Raw genomic sequence first — 20960 nt, 5'->3', positions numbered from 1 at the left:
TTGATTCCAGGGACATGGCAGTTGTTTCTGTCACTTAATTGGCATGGCAGTTGCTGCTGTCACTTGATTCGAGGGGCATGGCAGTTGTTGCTGTAACTTGATGAGAGGGGCATGGCAGTTGTTTCTGTCACTTGATTCCAAGGGCATGAAAGTTGTTGCTATCACTTGAAAGAGGGCCATGGCAGTTGTTGCTGTTTCTTGACGAGAGGGACATGGCAGTTGTTACTGTCACTTGATTCGAGGGGCAAGGCAGTTGTTGCTGTAACTTGATGAGAGGGGCATGGCAGTTGTTTCTGTCACTTGATTCCAAGGGCATGAAAGTTGTTGCTGTCACTTGATTAGAGGGGCATGGCAGTTGTTTCTGAAACTGATTTGAGGGAAATGGCAGTTGTTTCTGTCACTTGATGAGAGGGGCATGGCAGTTGCTGTCACTTGATTAGAGGGGCATGGCAGTTGTTTCTGTCACTTGATTATAGAGGGGCATGGCAGTTGTTTCTGTCACTTGATTCCAAGGGCATGGCAGATGTTGCTGTCACTTGATTAGAGGGGCATGGCAGTTGTTTCTGAAACTGATTTGAGGGACATGGCAGTTGTTTCTGTCACTTGATGAGAGGAGCATGGCAGTTGTTGCTGTCACTTGATTAGAAGGGCATGGCAGTTGTTGCTGTCACTTGATTATAGAGGGGCATGGCAGTTGTTTCTGTCACTTGATTCCAAGGGCATGAAAGTTGTTGCTGTCACTTGATTAGAGGGGCATGGCAGTTGTTTCTGAAACTGATTTGAGGGAAATGGCAGTTGTTTCTGTCACTTGATGAGAGGGGCATGGCAGTTGCTGTCACTTGATTAGAGGGGCATGGCAGTTGTTTCTGTCACTTGATTATAGAGGGGCATGGCAGTTGTTTCTATCACTTGATTCCAAGGGCATGGCAGATGTTGCTGTCACTTGATTAGAGGGGCATGGCAGTTGTTTCTGAAACTGATTTGAGGGACATGGCAGTTGTTTCTGTCACTTGATGAGAGGAGCATGGCAGTTGTTGCTGTCACTTGATTAGAGGGGCATGGCAGTTGTTGCTGTCACTTGATTATAGAGGGGCAGTGCAGTTGTTTCTGTCACTTGATTCCAAGGGCATGGCAGATGTTGCTGTCACTTGATTAGAGGGGCATGTCAGTTGTTTCCGAAACTGATTTGAGGGACATGGCAGTTGTTTCTGTCACTTGATGAGAGGAGCATGGCAGTTGTTGCTGTCACTTGATTAGAGGGGCATGGCAGTTGTTGCTGTCACTTGATTATAGAGGGGCAGTGCAGTTGTTTCTGTCACTTGATTCCAAGGACATGGCAGTTGTTTCTGTCACTTGATTCCAAGGGCATGGCAGATGTTGCTGTCACTTGATTAGAGGGGCATGGCAGTTGTTTCTGAAACTGATTTGAGGGACATGGCAGTTGTTTCTGTCACTTGATGAGAGGAGCATGGCAGTTGTTGCTGTCACTTGATTAGAGGGGCATGGCAGTTGTTGCTGTCACTTGATTATAGAGGGGCATGGCAGTTGTTGCTGTCACTTGATTAGAGGGGCATGGCAGTTGTTTCTGTCACTTGATTCCAAGGACATGGCAGTTGTTTCTGTCACTTGATTTTTTAGCTGTCTTGAGGTGTATACTTTCTTTGACTTCTATCTACCAGAAATCTAACCCCAAATGGGAACTATGAGACACTCATTTGTCAAATTCTTTCATTCTTACATACTGCATCTGAAGTTTTTAAGGTCTTAACATCTTGCAAATCCATATTTACAAATTTTTCCGAACAAGAATCTTGCTAATTACACGGTCGTTTTAGTTATTTCTTGTACTTTGGTGCAGTCTACTTTAAAGTGTAAATGCAGCTGAAATTGACTTACATAATGTGACCTCAAATTAATTAGGAAGGAATCATATCCGTTGTTTTAATACATGTAAAAGACAAGTACAATATGAAGGTCTAGGAAAAATTCATTTTAGAATATTCCTTTCTTCACCCTAGCACCCTAACTTGATCCATTAGCTATATAACGTTGAAACTAGAATATTTCAATGTTCTAGCTCAACTGACTTTTGCAAAGTGACATGTAAAAACTATCATATTCAAACACTGAACATGTTATATTTGTAACAGATATTAATTAAACCGACCTGAGTATTGTTTGCCACAACAATGTCCTCTAGGGATGCACCGGATCCAAATTTTTTGATCCGGCCGGAACAGGATTTTGCCGGATAGTACATGAAATCCGGCCGGAACCGGATTTTTTCATTACACAAAAGAAAATCATTAATAAGAAGTAGAAGTATGAAACAAGGAGCAAATCTTAGGTGAGGTATACACATACTATAAAAAAGGTGAAATTAAGACCCCATTTATGAGATAAAATATGACTTGAAGTGGTGTAATCTACATTCTTTAATAAAATAACTACAATATAATTGTTGACAAGCTTGATACAGTATGTAAATTTGTTTGCTGGAAAAATACTGCATAAGTACTACTGTACCTATGAAGTTTGTTTTAAAACGGGAAGCTACATTTCACAAATCTCATACTTTATACTGAATAAAAAGATTATTTAATTGGATCTTTAGAAACAGTGAGTCAGACCATTGAGAAAATTAAATTAAATATGTTAAACCTAATTTTTCCTTACTTTGAATGTTTTTATTAAGTTTTGGAAATAGTTTATATTGATTTAAGTTAATACCAACACATTTTTAAGGAATAATTCAGGCCTGATTTTGAAAAAGATCCGGCCGGATTTTGAAAAATATCCGGCCGGCACCGGAATCGGATAATTGCTCACTATCCGGCCGAATAGTCCGGCCGGACCGGATATCCGGTGCATCCCTAATGTCCTCTTTCAGACCATGGAAGCTTATCAGTAACTTCCTGAATAAATTCTCTTGGAAGTGAAAGTTTCATAAACTTTGGTTTAGCTTCACTTTCAAAAGTCATTTCCCACTTTCAAAAACTCCAAATTTATGGAAATAAAATCACCATGTTGCAATAAGCAACTTATGTATACTTTTAGTACCAGATGTATCAGACACTCTGGGGAATATTAGATATAGCGTCACGAAATGCTATACAAAAGGTCAAGTTGCTATATGTGTAAAGATGTGTAGCCGTTTTCTACATTGGATTTATGTTACAAAATGAGAGAAAAACATTCTGAGCCTTCCAAAATGTCAAATAAAATTTGAACACCAAATTACTCCCTGTGTTCTCTATAACACTTGCTAATTTCAGGCAACCTGGCTCAAGCCCATACTTCAAAAACAGTTTGACAATTAATGGATCCCTCTAGCATAAATTTTCATTTACTTGATATAAAACTTGGGCAGTTTTGGTACACTGTGATAAATTTCAACCTTGTTCTACTTCAACCCACCAAGCAAAGATAATATTCTGTCAAAAAGAGACTCAAAGACTGCTGAGAGAACTATCCATTTACTGTAATTGCTTTCATGTTTTCTCCTGTAATATGCTGAAAATGAGCCCTGAAGTATTCTTCTGTACTGTATATTGTGCCACTGCCAAGACTGAATTTTGTTAATCAATGCAGACCCGTCAACTCTTCCGGTTTTACCGGGAGACTCCTGGTTTTTACCCGAATCTCCCGGCCTCCCGGTTTCATAATCATATTCTATTCTCCCGGTTTTTAATGTTTCATCACTTGCGACATATCTGAAAATAGCCAACAATTAGTCCTATGCTTAGTAATTCCCCACAGTAACGCTGAACAGGAAAAGCTTTTCAGTGTAGTTCGCAAGAACAAGACAGACAGTCGGTCAAGTCTCGAGCTTGATGGGACTCTATCTAGCATACTAGCCATGAAGTCGCAGTACCCAGAGTCCACTGTTCCCTGTTTCAAATGGAAGCCTACTAAAGAAACCCTGGAGAAAGCGAAGCGAGCTGCTGTAAACTACAACAAGAAACACTGATTGGATGATTCTCTCACTGTATTGCATAAGTAGACTATACTTATTTAGGAGTATTTATATCATTTCAGTTGAAAATTACCAACCTCCCTAATTTCCCCTTGTTCTCCCTATTTTTGGCCCTGAAAAATGTTTTTCTCCCTATTTTGGGGTCAATCAGGTTGACAGGTCTGTCAATGTTACTGAAAATCTGAACAAGCCTCTACTGTTGGAGTATCTCACATTTGAAGCATTCTTAGCCTATGACAACTTCCGAACATTTTCATCCAGATCTGACTATAATCATGGGAGAAACACTTTAAAGGATTTAAAGTTTGCACCTACCTTGCCCATCCCCATCCCCAGATATTTTGTATGTATTTTTTAGACAGACACTTTGTTCAGGCACTCATAGCTATGCCACTTAGTAAGGGAAGTCGAAGCACACCAAAGCTTTGCAGTGTTGTGGAATATGGCCAACACAATTTCCCAGACCAAGGTACACATCACAATCTAACCAATATTTACTTTACTTAATGTAATTTATGATAGTGAGTGAACAGAACAACTAACACTACTCCTATAGGCCTAGTTGCATGATTATAACATTTGAATTTAACATTTGAATGAAACAATGAAATATTTCTGCAATTAGATATTCGCTATTAGGCTTTGGCATGTTTCATGACAGTTGTTATGTCTACAAAGTGTAATGTGTTGAAATCTTATGTTCATCACGGTGTGTTGCAGCTAGGTTATACTACTACTACTATAGTACATGACTAGGTTTAACATTAGGTTAGGCTTTAAAGGCCTAGAGTATAGTTGCAATCTTTAGAACGTTACATTATCTGATTACCTCGCCCATAACCATCTAGGCTAGGTTCATCTATGCCTAACCTGCCACCTTGCCCAGACTAAGAATATTAGCCTGCACACCAGCCAATGGTTAGCGTCGTATCTCAGTTAGGCCTAGTCTAAATAGGGCTAACTAGCTAGCCTACGAGTCGGACTAAGACTTATTATTAGGCCTAGCCTAGGTAAAAATAACTTCTTTTTTCCAGTGTCGTACTGTTCTCATTGTTCTTATGTTCTTATTGTTGTATGCAAGACACCTGTATTAAATGTGTGCATGTGAGAATATCAATTTGAATTGAATCAGCTCGATTTAAAGCCCCATATGCGTAACGTTCTGCCGCGGAATCACACCTGCAAACATCCACGTGAACATGGCGAATATCATTAACAATTCAGCTAGGCATTCAGTTTCACATGCAGAAAATGAAAATTGTTATTACTACCTCGTCTAGCCTGGTTATGCCTTACCCTTCACTTAAATTCAAGTTCAAAGCTGGGCTTGGGAAGGCGGAAACTGCATTACATGATTCTATGTATTGTAAGTACAGGAACAAGAGTAACATACAAGTAACATATTATATATATGGTTACAATCTCGATGAAAGAGCTAGAGGCTAGAGACATCAAGTTCTTTGGATTTCTTGACCTTATGTTAAAAATTAACACCAACTCAAAGCAGGGGAATAAGATATTATAAACATCTTTGCTAACATCTTAGTCATAGATTAGAATTCTAGGTAGGGGAAGATGGGAAGTGCATGTACACAAAGCGGCTTATATCCCGGGAGTTGTTGGGAGGGGGCTATAGCGTTTCTATATACGGCTCTGTAAAAGGGTGAAAAATGCATGTGTAGTGCGTTAGCAAACAGCTCCCATTGACTTCGTGTTAGCTCCGTGATATGGCGTATGGCGGGCCATCAGTCTCAAATCGTGGGGTATCGACAAATACCGAATTAATTCGACATATACCAATTACCTTCGACTTATACTAGTTTCTAGCAGCTTAAATTGTCTTGTACCGATTTAAATCGACATAAACCAATTTAAATCGACATATACCAGTTTAAATCGATGATATGTCAAATTAAATCGGTATATGTCGTCAATTTAAATCGACATATGCCAATTTAATTCGACTTATACCAGTTTAAATCGACATATACCGATTTAAATCGACATATACCAATTTAAATCGATGATATGTAAAATTAATCGGTATTTGTCAATTTAAATCGACATCGCCCGCCTTGTCAGGTGACTGCACGTGATGTATCTTCACATGTCAATCATCATCGAAATCGGGATTTGGAATATGTTAATGAGCAAAATCGATGATATGTCGATTTAAATAGGTATATGTCAATTTAAGTTGCTAGAAACTGGTATAAGTCCAAGGAAATTGACTTCTACCGATTTAATTCGACATATCATCGATTTAAACTGGTCACTATTTAAATTGACATATACCGATTTATTTTATATACATATCATCGATTTAAATTGGTATATGTCGATTTAAATCGGTAGGCTTATATGTCGATTTAAACTGGCATAAGTCGAAATAAATTGGTATATGTCGATTTAAAATGACATGTACCGATTTAATTTGACATATCATCGATTTAAACTGGTATATAATCGATTTGAATTGACATATATCTATTTAATTTGTCTTATCATCGATATAAATATGTCGATTTAAATTGGTAAATGTCGATTTAAATCGATGATATGTCGAATTAAACTGGTATATGTCGATTAAAACGGTATAAGTCAATTGAAGATGCTGGAAACTGGTATAAGTCGAAGGAAATTTGGTATTTGTCGATTTAAATCGGTATAAGTCGATTCCCCACGATTTGAGACTGATGACCCGCCATACCGTGAGGGGTTGCAAATGTCCAAAGCCCAGTCACAAACCCAGTCCCAAGTAGAGATATCAAGAATTCGAGATATCCAAAATCGGTATCCGGTACACGTGACTTTCCTCTGAACTGCATGAACGCGAACAAGTAGTCTTAGCAGCACTTCCACTTTCAATGACATTTTCTGATTGTAAGGAAAGTCGATGAGCGAAGGATATATATTTCAAAGTTGAACTTCTTGATATAAGTAAAATTACGGAAACCTTACGGAAATCAAAGAAAATCCATGAGCTGGAATTATAGAAATGTGACGGATATGAAAGAAATTCAAGAAAATTTGCTAATGCATGAAGAGCAGGAATAACATTTATATGATTGGCCCATCGGTAGTTTATGTGTAGCTCACATTGCCATGCTATACGAAATCATAACACGATCCGAAGCCTGCCACTGCTGCTAGAATCTGAATAACATGCCCTTTAAACCAGAATGCAAAATACATTGAGGTTTTGATGACTTCAATGCACTAGACTTCTGCTTGTTAGTATAACCAGAACTAGCTGTTACAATAGCAATATGGCATGATAAACACAGGTCAGTCTATTGTGCTTGGCTATACACACCTCCACAAAAAAAATAGGGGTATTGTACTCAATGTTATGAATCCACACACCAAGTATAAGAGGTATAAACGAGTTCCATCGTTAGATATCATACAAAAGGTTTTTCAGAGTTTGACCTCTGGTGACCTATGGGAGATTTGACATCACAAGCAATAGGGTTCTTGTACTCAATATGGCAAATCCATATACCATGTACATATGAAAAGTATCCATGATTTCTACTATGAGAAATCATGTTTTGAAGGTTTTCAGGCCTCGACAAAGTACAGATATGCAACATCAATACTTTCTATGAACAAAGGTTATGCAGTTAGGTAGATACATTGTGCTATGTAATTGCGCATTGGAAAGTCATGTTTCTTTGTAGTATGATTTTTCACCAAAAGTAAGTGTTGAACAAAGTCAAACATGTCGCAGCAGAATCATTAATAAGCAGCTAGGCCTACAGTAATGTCTTAAACAATTAAAAGTAAAACGTCTGTAAAAACGCCTACTGAGATAGCTTGGAATCTGTTATATTATGGCTCCTATAATACTAGGTATATGCAGTATGAAGGTGTGCGCGAGTGTGCGCAAGTCCTAAGCCTAAACAATACATTACTGCTACTTTTAACCGCTACTCAATTAGCGCGACCTCGTACATTTGCCCCGTTATTTATTTTGTCTTTTAGCTGCAGATTGATGCGCGAAAAAAATATCCCTATTACTGTATACACTCCCAAAATCAAAGTGATCTTTTACGCAATGAAAATCTGAGGTTGTAGGCCTAAGAGCATCTATCTTCCAAAGCTCCTAGCAGCAACAACATCAAACTTGTCTCAAAACTATACTTTGCGAATTATGACTGATAGCCAGTAGGAAAATGCCCAAAGAAATAATTAAGGAGATGTTTTGCCATCTTAAGTGTATTGGTATTCTGACTGGTATTCTTCACGTTGTTGTGTTAAAGGGTGTGAAGACTCGCGCAAAAAGAAACGTCTAATGCCGGTAATCTGACCTAGTTTCGAATGAGGTGTAACAGAATTGTTAGACACCACCATCGATCCCAGAAAATACACACACTGCTTGCTACCATCGTAATAATTAGACACTAGTGTACAGTCAGTACATACAGCTGCGGTCAATACCCATAGCACAGTGTACAAACAATACAGCGATGGACATTTCAGGTCCAGCTAAAGATAACAAGGTATCACGTTTCATTATTGTCTGCATGCATTTTGTAGCGACATGAACAAAACGTCACTTGCAAGCAACGGAAAGTTAACTTTTTCAGATGGCCGCACGCGGTTTGGGCGAGTCTTCAATGCCTTTAACGAACCCTATTCTACCCAGACGTTGCTGGCCTAGACAACATAACATTGCTCACAGGCCTGGCCAGGTTTGTTCAAGTTGTCCCATAATCATAAACCTGACGAAAGTCGAACGTTACTTTAAGGCCTAGCTATGCTGAAACTGGTGGAAGAGACTACACAAATTGAGATCAACAGCCGATCAAGACAAAACTCATGAACTCACTGCCAAACTAAGACCGTTTTACACAATTATTTCGCATTGAGGTTAGTCATAGTAAATTATACTAGAAGAACTGTTGCGTTTCATAAACGCTGCCTGGTCACAACGAAACTACATCCAACCTGAAATCAATACGACGGAAAACGTCCAATAGAACCGGGAATCTGAATAACATGCCCTTCAAAAAACGTTTCATGCGCCTTTATGATGCTTATGTACGGAAGCTTAAAAATGCCATCAACATAAGAAAAAACTTTGCCCCATAAGTTGACATTTTTCAGTAAATTGTTTAGATAACAAGATAATATCATGTAAAAAATCAGAAAATGGTTGGATTGCTCAGTTGCTTTAACTGAGCAGTTGCACATTTTTCTGCAAAATGTTTAATTGACAACTCATCATACCTCGTCAATTCAACATTTTTCTGCAGTATGTTTATTATCACCTTGTCACCTTGTGCCGTCGAGTCGTGTCCTACCCCTGGTGATGACCATGACTTTCATCCTCCAATCCTTCCGGCTCCTGGTTGCCCCTCGCAGTCCACCCAGAGTCAGCCCAGTCGCCTGCTTGACACCATCCATCCATCGTGCTCGTGGCCTGCCCCTCTTTCGTGATCCATCTCCCATTCCCACCATTATTGATTTTTCCAGGGAGTCGTCCGCTCGCATGATATGACCGAAAAAATGTAGTTACTGCCTCAGGATCTGTGCTTCCAGTGGAAGTGAGGGTTTTATGTCATGGTCATTTTCTTGGCAGATTACAGAAGTGGTTTGCCATTGCCTTCTTCCGGCCCAGGATATACCGCCCAGACATCGGTCCCGCCCTCTGTTAGCCTACAGCCAAGCAAGCCAAGCTCACTCTACTGCAGTTACCAGGGGATACGTGACTATGCCACAAGTGCACAGCTCGGACGTAGAGAAACGGATCTCCATTATGTTTATTATAGTTCCCTTCATTCCAACTGAGCAATTGAACAATTTTCTGAAAAATGTTTAATTGAAAACTTATCGTATCTCGTCAACTCAACATTTTTCTGAATTCTTGATATCTTGAATTTCTACTTTGGATATCTCTTATTCAATTTCTTGATATCCCGAAACCAATTTTGGATATATCTAATTCTTTTCTTGATATCTCTTATTCAATTTTGGATACCTCGAATTCAATTTTGGGTATCTCGAATTCAATTCTTGATATTAGAATTCAATTTTGGATATCTCAATTCGAGATAGCTTAAATAATGTTTCCATTTTTTGATATCTTTAATTTATTGCTTGATACTTAAAAATCAATTTGAGCTATCTTAAATAAAATTCAAGATATCGAAAATGCAATTTCTGATATCTCAAATTGAATTGGAGATATCTGAAATAATTAGAGATATCTTCAATTTAATTCGAAAATTGACTTGAAATTAATTGCAGATATCTCGAATTAAATGAAGATATCTTTAATTATTGAGTAAATGTTAACATGGCGTTCCATACGTGCGCTGCAATCACATCGGTTATGCCATGGCGTTCCTGGCAACAGCACTGGTCTTGTTTTACGTGGGTAAATGGCGACATACTCCTTTGATTATGAACTTGCTTTTCCGCGATATTACAAAACTGAGTCCAACGTTAAATTCAGCAACTAGAAGAACAAAACAAGTCAATACCAGGCCTGGCCTGAGTTAGGCTAGAATAAGGTAGCCAACTCAAGCCCATGCTAGCCTAGCCAATTGGCCGTAGGCCTAGGCTATGGCACTGTAGTCTGTAGTGTCGCTAAGCCTGCATGTCTATCTAATAGTAATACAAATAATACTAGGCCTATGTATGCGCAATGTTAGGCTTAACTCTTTTAGTAGGCTTTCGTCTGTTAAATTATCGTTGCACTTTTGCTTCTTTAACGAATATTTAGCGTTACACTGTTGAGTATTTACAGTATCGTCGATTCCGTTAGTGTTGTACGTATTGTTGCTTATTTACCTAATCGTAGGTTAAATAAAGATGAAGCGCTCTCAGTCTCATGCTTAGTTACTTTTAACCTGATGATAGTGATACTGATAGTCTGTTCAATATGGGTTGCTTATTTACGGCTAAATAAGCCTTTGGGTGACGCTTATGCGGCCAACTGTCAGAGATAATACCAGAACAGGACAAGTGTTCTTTAAATTGGCCATTAAATATTGATTCCTGTGACCACAATTCACAGGTCATGATATAGGCCTAAGCATCATTGGAACACCAGGTCTGGAGGTAGCCATTTAACTGTCAAAAGATGATAGCTCAAACGGTATTTAATAATTTTCTCCGAACTTGGCTGAAGATGTTTTAGTAGGTCCAATTAGGTTCATTGATTTACTAGCATCTGGATTTCAATTGGCATATTGAGAAGCGTCAGAACAATAAGCGTTTGGCCTTCTGGTCCTAGTATTACACTAGACTATTGTAAATGGAAGTTTAATTGAGAACTTGAAACTGTTTTGTTTCTCATTCCATTAATGGCTCTCCTGAGGATGGTAGTCCAAGAAAGGTAATGTATCAGCCTATCAGGACAGTTTGCAACAAGGTAGTAGGAACTTATTGTACACTTTACTACCAGACTAACAGATTCACACTCTAGAGTAATCTGATCAGCTCTTTTCCAGAGTGGAGCTATTTATATGTAGTTAGCCCTCCCAGTAAATTACAATAACTGTATTATACAGATAGGCCAAAATACTGTCCTAAGGACAGACTTTCCCAAAGTCTTAGATATCTTTCAGGTTTCCAACTTGGCCATAAATTAATGTATGCTTGTATTGCAGTTCAGGTTGTAAACAGAACATTTGAGTATATTAACCACTGTACAGCACATATTGTTTGTGTGGATCTCTTTCAATGTGTTGTCCCATGCACACCCTGCCCCTGTAAGCACACCTTAACCCTCCATGTTCTGTCCCTTCATGCACACCCTGTCCTTCCATGCTCACCTTGTCCCTTCATGCACACCCTGTCCCTCCATGCTCACGCTGTCTAGCTGTCTAAGCTACATGGTACCCTCACTGTTTACTGTAAGTTTTCTTAAGTCCAATCTTGTGTCTACTCATGTTACTCTACTTATCTACTCATCTTACTAGTACTCCTCAAAGCTCTTTCCATTCTTCTTGTCTGCAAGCCGTACTGACGAAAACATTTCTGTAACAAAACCTTTGTGTTGCTGTGCATGTATTGTAGTTTGGAAATGTGGTTCTTAAATTACTGTTGGGCAGGCATTTACTTTGAACAGTACCTTTACATTTACCTTGCTATGATAAAGGGCAACTAGACAGAATTTTAGCATTTGTCATTCACATCCAAATATGAAACATTTCATGGGAAGTCATTTCAGTTTCATAGAATTGCAGGTAACTACGTAGAGTAATTGCAGTGTTGTTTGAAATTTTTATCATTATAATGGTCTGACATTTTAAGCAAAATTCCACTGTCGAACGGATGCAAAGTTGTACCTAGTAAACATAAGTTCATGTGCTGTTATTCCTATGCTATTGAAATGAACTTTCCCTTCCTTTAAAGTTGAAGCCAGCTGTAATTTACAGCACTTCGAAAGCTGTGTCATCATAGACGACGACTCAGGATCCTGTTTGAATGTTTTTCTGCGGTATTGGGAAGGATACGCTTCTGCTATTGGGAATGAAGGCTTTGTTCACCATGAAAATGTTCTGTTCTTAGAGGGGGTTTATGACTATAATGACGCAAGTGCAACTGATTGCCACATCCGTAAGTACTGTTGTGGAATATCTGAGGACTTCAAAATTACAAAGCATGTAAAGCCAATATTTTGTAGGAACTAATATAGTAACAGTCATACAACCTAGTGGTTGTGATTCAATGACAAATGGCCATAAGCTGGTTCCATGTTGGTCACATCCAGGGTATCTCCTATAGCAGCATTAGTAGCCATGACTTGTTTCCAGGGCATTGTTGTCTCTTTCCATGTGAATAGCATAGATTGCTATAAGTTACAAGTGTTTTCTGGCATGTACAATTCCCTCAAAGTTAAGTAGTGTGGGTAGCCCTGAGTTACATGGGTTTGCTGGCATGGACAATTCCCTCAAAGTTGAGTAGCCCTGAGTTACATGGGTTTGCTGGCATGGACAATTCCCTCAAAGTTGAGTAGCCCTGAGTTACATGGGTTTGCTGGCATGGACAATTCCCTCAAAGTTGAGTAGCATGGGTAGCCCTAATTACATGGGTTTGCTGGCATGGACAATTCCCTAAAAGCTGAGTAGCATGGGTAGCCCTGAGTTACATGGGCATTGCTGGCATGGACAATTCCCTCAGAGTTGAGTAGCATGGATAGCCCTGAGTTACATGGGTTTGCTGGCACGGACAATTCCCTCAAAGATAAGTAGCATGGGAAGCCCTGAGTTACATGGGTTTGCTGGCATGGACAATTCCCTCAAAGTTAAGTAGCATGGATAGCCCTGAGTTACATGGTTTGATGATTCCTTCCAGGTGTGGTAAGTAGCATAGGTAGCCATGGATTCGATGACATGGCTATCTGCTTGCAGGTGTGGTAAGTAGCATGGGTAGCCCTGAGTTACATGGATTTGATGACATGGATTCCTTCCAGGTGTGGTAAGTAGCATAGTAGCCATGGGTTTGATGACATGGCTATCTGCTTGCAGGTGTGGTAAGTAGCACAGATAGCCCTGATATTCCTGGGTTTTATGGCATGACTATCTCTCGCCAGATGTGGTAGCATAGATAGCCCTGATATTCCTGGGTTTTATGGCATGACTATCTCTCGCCAGATGTGGTAGCATAGATAGCCCTGATATTCCTGGGTTTTATGGCATGACTATCTCTTGCCAGATGTGGTAGCATAGATAGCCCTGATACTCCTGGGTTTTATGGCATGACTATGTCTCGCCAGATGTGGTAGCATAGATAGCCCTGATACTCCTGGGTTTTATGGCATGACTATCTCTTGCCAGATGTGGCAGCATAGATAGCCCTGATATTCCTGGGTTTATGGCATGACTATCTCTTGCCAGATGTGGTAGCATAGATAGCCCTGATATTCCTGGGTTTTATGGCATGACTATCTCTTGCCAGATGTGGTAGCATAGATAGCCCTGATTTTCCTGGGTTTATGGCATGACTATCTCTTGCCAGATGTGGTAGCATAGATAGCCCTGATATTCCTGGGTTTTATGGCATGACTATCTCTTGCCAGATGTGGTAGCATAGATAGCCCTGATATTCCTGGGTTTTATGGCATGACTATCTCTCGCCAGATGTGGTAGCATAGATAGCCCTGATATTCCTGGGTTTTATGGCATGACTATCTCTCGCCAGATGTGGTAGCATAGATAGCCCTGATATTCCTGGGTTTTATGGCATGACTATCTCTCGCCAGATGTGGTAGCATAGATAGCCCTGATATTCCTGGGTTTTATGGCATGACTATCTCTTGCCAGATGTGGTAGCATAGATAGCCCTGATATTCCTGGGTTTTATGGCATGACTATCTCTCGCCAGATGTGGTAGCATAGATAGCCCTGATATTCCTGGGTTTTATGGCATGACTATCTCTCGCCAGATGTGGTAGCATAGATAGCCCTGATATTCCTGGGTTTATGGCATGACTATCTCTTGCCAGATGTGGTAGCATAGATAGCCCTGATATTCCTGGGTTTATGGCATGACTATCTCTTGCCAGATGTGGTAGCATAGATAGCCCTGATATTCCTGGGTTTTATGGCATGACTATCTCTCGCCAGATGTGGTAGCATAGATAGCCCTGATATTCCTGGGTTTTATGGCATGACTATCTCTCGCCAGATGTGGTAGCATAGATAGCCCTGATATTCCTGGGTTTTATGGCATGACTATCTCTCGCCAGATGTGGTAGCATAGATAGCCCTGATATTCCTGGGTTTTATGGCATGACTATCTCTTGCCAGATGTGGTAGCATAGATAGCCCTGATATTCCTGGGTTTTATGGCATGACTATCTCTTGCCAGATGTGGTAGCATAGATAGCCCTGATATTCCTGGGTTTTATGGCATGACTATCTCTCGCCAGATGTGGTAGCATAGATAGCCCTGATATTCCTGGGTTTTATGGCATGACTATCTCTTGCCAGATGTGGTAGCACAGATAGCCCTGATATTCCTGGGTTTATGGCATGACTATCTCTTGCCAGATGTGGTAGCATAGATAGCCCTGATATTCCTGGGTTTATGGCATGACTATCTCTTGCCAGATGTGGTAGCATAGATAGCCCTGATATTCCTGGGTTTAATACATGACTATCTCTTGCCAGATGTGGTAGCATAGATAGCCCTGATATTCCTGGGTTTATGGCATGACTATCTCTTGCCAGATGTGGTAGCATAGATAGCCCTGATATTCCTGGGTTTATGGCATGACTATCTCTCGCCAGATGTGGTAGCATAGATAGCCCTGATATTCCTGGGTTTTATGGCATGACTATCTCTCGCCAGATGTGGTAGCATAGATAGCCCTGATATTCCTGGGTTTTATGGCATGACTATCTCTTGCCAGATGTGGTAGCATAGATAGCCCTGATATTCCTGGGTTTATGGCATGACTATCTCTTGCCAGATGTGGTAGCATAGATAGCCCTGATATTCCTGGGTTTTATGGCATGACTATCTCTCGCCAGATGTGGTAGCATAGATAGCCCTGATATTCCTGGGTTTTATGGCATGACTATCTCTTGCCAGATGTGGTAGCATAGATAGCCCTGATATTCCTGGGTTTTATGGCATGACTATCTCTCGCCAGATGTGGTAGCATAGATAGCCCTGATATTCCTGGGTTTTATGGCATGACTATCTCTCGCCAGATGTGGTAGCATAGATAGCCCTGATATTCCTGGGTTTTATGGCATGACTATCTCTTGCCAGATGTGGTAGCACAGATAGCCCTGATATTCCTGGGTTTATGGCATGACTATCTCTTGCCAGATGTGGTAGCATAGATAGCCCTGATATTCCTGGGTTTATGGCATGACTATCTCTTGCCAGATGTGGTAGCATAGATAGCCCTGATATTCCTGGGTTTATGGCATGACTATCTCTTGCCAGATGTGGTAGCATAGATAGCCCTGATATTCCTGGGTTTATGGCATGACTATCTCTTGCCAGATGTGGTAGCATAGATAGCCCTGATATTCCTGGGTTTTATGGCATGACTATCTCTCGCCAGATGTGGTAGCATAGATAGCCCTGATATTCCTGGGTTTTATGGCATGACTATCTCTTGCCAGATGTGGTAGCATAGATAGCCCTGATATTCCTGGGTTTATGGCATGACTATCTCTTGCCAGATGTGGTAGCATAGATAGCCCTGATATTCCTGGGTTTTATGGCATGACTATCTCTCGCCAGATGTGGTAGCATAGATAGCCCTGATATTCCTGGGTTTTATGGCATGACTATCTCTCGCCAGATGTGGTAGCATAGATAGCCCTGATATTCCTGGGTTTTATGGCATGACTATCTCTCGCCAGATGTGGTAGCATAGATAGCCCTGATATTCCTGGGTTTTATGGCATGACTATCTCTCGCCAGATGTGGTAGCATAGATAGCCCTGATATTCCTGGGTTTTATGGCATGACTATCTCTTGCCAGATGTGGTAGCATAGATAGCCCTGATATTCCTGGGTTTTATGGCATGACTATCTCTTGCCAGATGTGGTAGCATAGATAGCCCTGATATTCCTGGGTTTTATGGCATGACTATCTCTTGCCAGATGTGGTAGCATAGATAGCCCTGATATTCCTGGGTTTTATGGCATGACTATCTCTTGCCAGATGTGGTAGCATAGATAGCCCTGATATTCCTGGGTTTTATGGCATGACTATCTCTTGCCAGATGTGGTAGCATAGATAGCCCTGACCTTTGATGGCATTGCTGTCACTTACCTTTCAGTCATCATTCTGATTAACTCATTGCTCATTTCAGGGAAACGATCCATAGAAAATGCTGCCTTTGAGAATGCTACATGGACCAGAGATGGCTATACCACCTGCTCGGAGGATCAAGTGTCCAAGTTTAACGCTTGGTGGGGAAACAACTGTGAGGGCCATTGCATAGAGGATGACAATTGCCGCAAGTATCCATTCTATCTTGTCCAGCACCTATGGAACAACTGCAGCTGGAATAGAATCGATGACAGGCCATCATATGACATTAATATCCCATGACCCTGTTTATACCCCCATTTTGCTTCAAACCTACTTTGACTTTGCTTTATTTCACCATCTTAGTGTTAGCAACAGTAGTAAGGTACCCATTAACAGGATACACCATCTTATTGTTAGCAACAGTAGTAAGGTACCCATTCAACAGGAAACATACCATCTTAGTGTTAGCAACAGTAGTAAGGTACCCATTAACAGGACATGCACCATCTTAGTGTTACCACAGTAGAAAGGTACCCATTAACAGGACACACCATCCGGCATCTTAGTGTTATCACAGTAGAAAGGTACCCATTAGCAGGAAACACCATCTTAGTGTTAGCAACTGTACTAAGGTATGGGTAGGTGTATGGGTTGCCTGTGCATAACCAAGCCGTGGTGATATCGATGTTCAATAAACTTTTTTATTTGGTTGAGAAATTAATATATGAACAACATATATATGAATGCCTTTAAACATGTTACGTACATCGTAAGCTCAAACCGTTCCCTGTATTAATTTTTATATAATATTTTAAATGATTTTATCCGCTGTATGTTTATAAACGCCCGTGAACAATCTCCGCACATGAAAACTTCCCGTACATAATGCATGTGCAGATAGCGAACCATTTTACTGAGATTGTTCATTGATAAAAATCAGTTTACATCTTAAACATGCTTCAAGTTGGCCAAAGTACTGCTTGCATCATTCTGTGAAATGTTTGTAACGATAGCCTTGCCCACAAGTCACTAGCTGAAATGTAGTGCATAGTGTATTTTCTATTTGCCAAAGCTAATATTCTACTCGCCAATGGCGAGTTGGCAACTGTATTTGTCGAGGCCTGGTACCGATTACAGGACACACAACAACAGTAGTAAGCCACCCATTGACAGCACGGCTGCCACCTCAGTGTTGCCAAATGTAATGAACCACCCATTGACAGGACAGATACCATCTTAATGTTACCAAATGTAATAAGCGACCCATTGACAGGACATACCATCTTAATGTTACCAAATGTAATAAGCTACCCATTGACAGGACAGATACCATCTTAATGTTAGCAAATGTAAAATGGCATTCATTGACAGGACAGATACCATCTTAGTGTTAGCAAATGTAATAAGCCACCCATTGACAGGACAGATGCCATCTTAATGTTAGCAAATGTAATAAGCCACCCATTGACAGGACAAATGCCATCTTAGTGTTAGCAAATGAAATAAGCCAGCCATTGACAGGACAAATGCCATCTTAGTGTTAGCAAATGTAATAAGCCACCCATTGACAGAACAGATACCATCTTAGTGTTAGCAAATGTAATAAGCCACCCATTGACAGGACAGATACCATCTTAGTGTTAGCAAATGTAATAAGCCACCCATTGACAGGACAGATACCATCTTAGTGTTAGCAAATGTAATAAGCCACCCATTGACAGGACAGATACCATCTTAGTGTTAGCAAATGTAATAAGCCACCCATTGACAGGACAGATACCATCTTAGTGTTAGCAAATGTTATAAGCCACCCATTGACAGGACAGATACCATCTTAGTGTTAGCAAATGTAATAAGCCACCCATTGACAGGACAGATACCATCTTAATGTTACCAAATGTAATAAGCCACCCATTGACAGGACAGATACCATCTTAATGTTACCAAATGTAATAAGCCACCCATTGACAGGACAGATACCATCTTAATGTTACCAAATGTAATAAGCCACCCATTGACAGGACAGATACCATCTTAATGTTACCAAATGTAATAAGCCACCCATTGACAGGACAGATACCATCTTAATGTTACCAAATGTAATAAGCCACCCATTGACAGGACAGATGCCATCTTAATGTTACCAAATGTAATAAGCCACACATTGACAGGACAAATGCCATCTTAGTGTTAGCAAATGTTATAAGCCACCCATTGACAGGACAAATGCCATCTTAGTGTTAGCAAATGTAATAAGCTACCCATTGACAGGACAGATACCATCTTAATGTTACCAAATGTAATAAGCCACCCATTGACAGGACAGATGCCATCTTAGTGTTAGCAAATGTAATAAGCCACCCATTGACAGGACAGATACCATCTTAATGTTACCAAATGTAATAAGCCACCCATTGACAGGACAGATACCATCTTAATGTTACCAAATGTAATAAGCCACCCATTGACAGGACAGATGCCATCTTAATGTTACCAAATGTAATAAGCCACCCATTGACAGGACAGATGCCATCTTAATGTTACCAAATGTAATAAGCCACCCATTGACAGGACAGATGCCATCTTAGTGTTAGCAAATGTAATAAGCCACCCATTGACAGGACAGATGCCATCCTAATGCATTCATGTACGGTAATAAAGTTTATAATAACATTTCATCATGGATCCAGTGATAAAATGTGTGATAATGTTGCATCAAAATTTAGTTGTTAAATTTGATTTTAACTGTACAATATGTAGATAAACAATGTTCTTAGCTCTGTCTAGAAATAATTTTAAATTAATAATATATTAACAAATACAGATAGAGGAATGGAGATTATTTACTTTTATTATTGAGAAGTTTTGAGTTTCCTGTAGCTATACATCTTTTGGACCAATTAATCTTGCTTCTCTTCTGGTCTATAAAGTGCTCATATATATTACCTCATGAATTGTTTAATAAGTACGATATAGGAGTTATCACTGTTTTAAATTGGGTTTTCTCTTATCAAATAATAGGCTGACTTAATTAAAACAAATGAGGTAGTTTTCCCTGGGGTCCAATTTTGGCTCAAGAGAAAACTGTTCTTCAAGTTTTCATATTTTGCTGTAACTGATCCTCAATCTGTAATTTAAAGCATTTAAAAAACTTTTCCAAAGATAACAAATCAACATTAAAATCCCTGCTCAGTTATGAAAAATTATTGAAAGCCATTTATTTGCTAATGTTGACATAATCCATCAATTTATGGTAAGGTTATATGAACCAAACTTCTGCCCAATTTGAGATTAAAATACATCCAGGTTTCAAGGCTGCACTTTGTTTGTTGTTGTTGCATAGTACAGTAATAGCTTCCAAACTGTGAAGATCTGTGCATGCCATGTACTTGTTACAAATGTTACAAATGCATTTTGAGTTTGAGGGATTGTTATGAATTTTCTTGAATAAAAGAGTAAAATTGTGGGATCAATAACTATATATATACTTTTTTGGGCAAAAGTCTCCATCTGACTAAACTTGTATTTATTTTAAACTCATTTTATATCTAAACAGTGCAGTAGAAGCTAAAGGTGATGAAAGGATTGATGGCAAATTGTCTGTGGTGATACTTTCTTTGTGGATATATACAGTAAAACCTAAATTATTCAGCCATCTCAGGACCAGACCTATACAAAGAAACAAAGAGACCAGGGTTCCCTGTGATTGGTGCATTTGTAATTATATGTCTAGTATAATGCAAAACGGCAAGACGCTAGTGTGTAAATGATTGAATTTTGAAGTACCATACACTGGACTGTAGAGAAGAAACACCAGCATCATTATAGTGCATAGCTCCCAACTTTTCCTGATGTAATTCCTGGTCATCATACATGTGATCTGCAAATGGGGAAGGGGTGTAAGGAGATGCCCCTCCCCCTCACATGCAAATTTGTGCCATGAACACTATGAATTGCAATAATAATGCACACTTAGTCTTCTTCAAAGGGTATATACACTGAAGCTAATAAGGGACTCAGCCTTGGAGGAGATACACATACTATTCTAGATGTTCTAATATGACAGAAAGAAACATTTAACTCAGCCTTGAAGGAGATACACATACTATCTTAGATGTTCTGATATGACAGAAAGAAACATTTAACTCGGCCTCGGAGGAGTTACACATACTATCTTAGATGTTCTGATATGACAGAAAGAAACATTTAACTCAGCCTCGGAGGAGATACACATACTATCTTAGA

General features: G+C 39.7%; 2 protein-coding genes across 12 annotated transcripts in view; one reads left to right on the top strand and one right to left on the bottom strand.

The window, feature by feature from the left end:
* Nucleotides 1-5430, bottom strand: part of LOC139959409 (tRNA (guanine(26)-N(2))-dimethyltransferase-like) — a 40622-nt gene extending 35192 nt beyond the window's left edge. Inside the window, exon 1 of one of the 9 annotated variants that reach the window (XM_071956997.1) lies at nucleotides 5273-5430. Coding sequence is in view for 5 of the 9 variants with exons in the window: in XM_071956993.1 (XP_071813094.1) it covers nucleotides 2168-2362 (195 nt within the window). In the remaining 4 variants the exon portion in view is untranslated. Of the gene's footprint in view, nucleotides 1-2167; nucleotides 2681-4805; nucleotides 4960-5018 lie in introns of those variants that run through there. The other 8 variants (XM_071956996.1, XM_071956998.1, XM_071956999.1 and 5 more) reach the window with 8 other exon arrangements.
* A 4818-nt stretch (nucleotides 5431-10248) lies between these two features.
* LOC139959581 (uncharacterized) lies at nucleotides 10249-19552 on the top strand. 3 transcript variants are annotated; one of them, XR_011790179.1, is made up of 5 exons: nucleotides 10266-10361; nucleotides 11315-11360; nucleotides 12347-12550; nucleotides 16774-17299; nucleotides 17348-19552. XR_011790179.1 is itself a non-coding variant. In XM_071957297.1 (4 exons), the coding sequence occupies exons 1-4, from the start codon at nucleotides 10281-10283 to the stop codon at nucleotides 17013-17015; spliced, it is 573 nt and encodes a 190-aa protein (XP_071813398.1). In that variant the 5' UTR covers nucleotides 10266-10280; the 3' UTR covers nucleotides 17016-19552. The 3 variants fall into 3 exon arrangements, 2 of the variants coding, with proteins under 2 accessions (XP_071813400.1, XP_071813398.1); XM_071957297.1 differs by having other exon boundaries at nucleotides 16774-19552; XM_071957299.1 differs by lacking the exon at nucleotides 11315-11360 and having other exon boundaries at nucleotides 10249-10361; nucleotides 16774-19552.
* Nucleotides 19553-20960: the final 1408 nt, after the last annotated feature.

Source organism: Apostichopus japonicus, chromosome 19 (genome assembly GCF_037975245.1).
Source record: "Apostichopus japonicus isolate 1M-3 chromosome 19, ASM3797524v1, whole genome shotgun sequence".
Lineage (NCBI taxonomy): Eukaryota > Metazoa > Echinodermata > Holothuroidea > Aspidochirotida > Stichopodidae > Apostichopus > Apostichopus japonicus.
Note: the sequence above shows the minus strand (reverse complement) of the source record. Positions and strands in the feature narration are given on the sequence as shown.

Bases quoted from the DNA above. Each gene is read 5' to 3' on its own strand.
- LOC139959581 (XM_071957297.1), top strand. From the start codon at position 10,281: ATGGCGTTCCATACGTGCGCTGCAATCACATCGGTTATGCCATGGCGT. The intron at 10,362-11,314 runs GTAAATGGCGAC...TGAGGATGGTAG, and splicing joins ACTGGTCTTGTTTTACGTGG to TCCAAGAAAGGTAATGTATC. The intron at 11,361-12,346 runs GTAGTAGGAACT...CTTCCTTTAAAG, and splicing joins TCAGGACAGTTTGCAACAAG to TTGAAGCCAGCTGTAATTTA.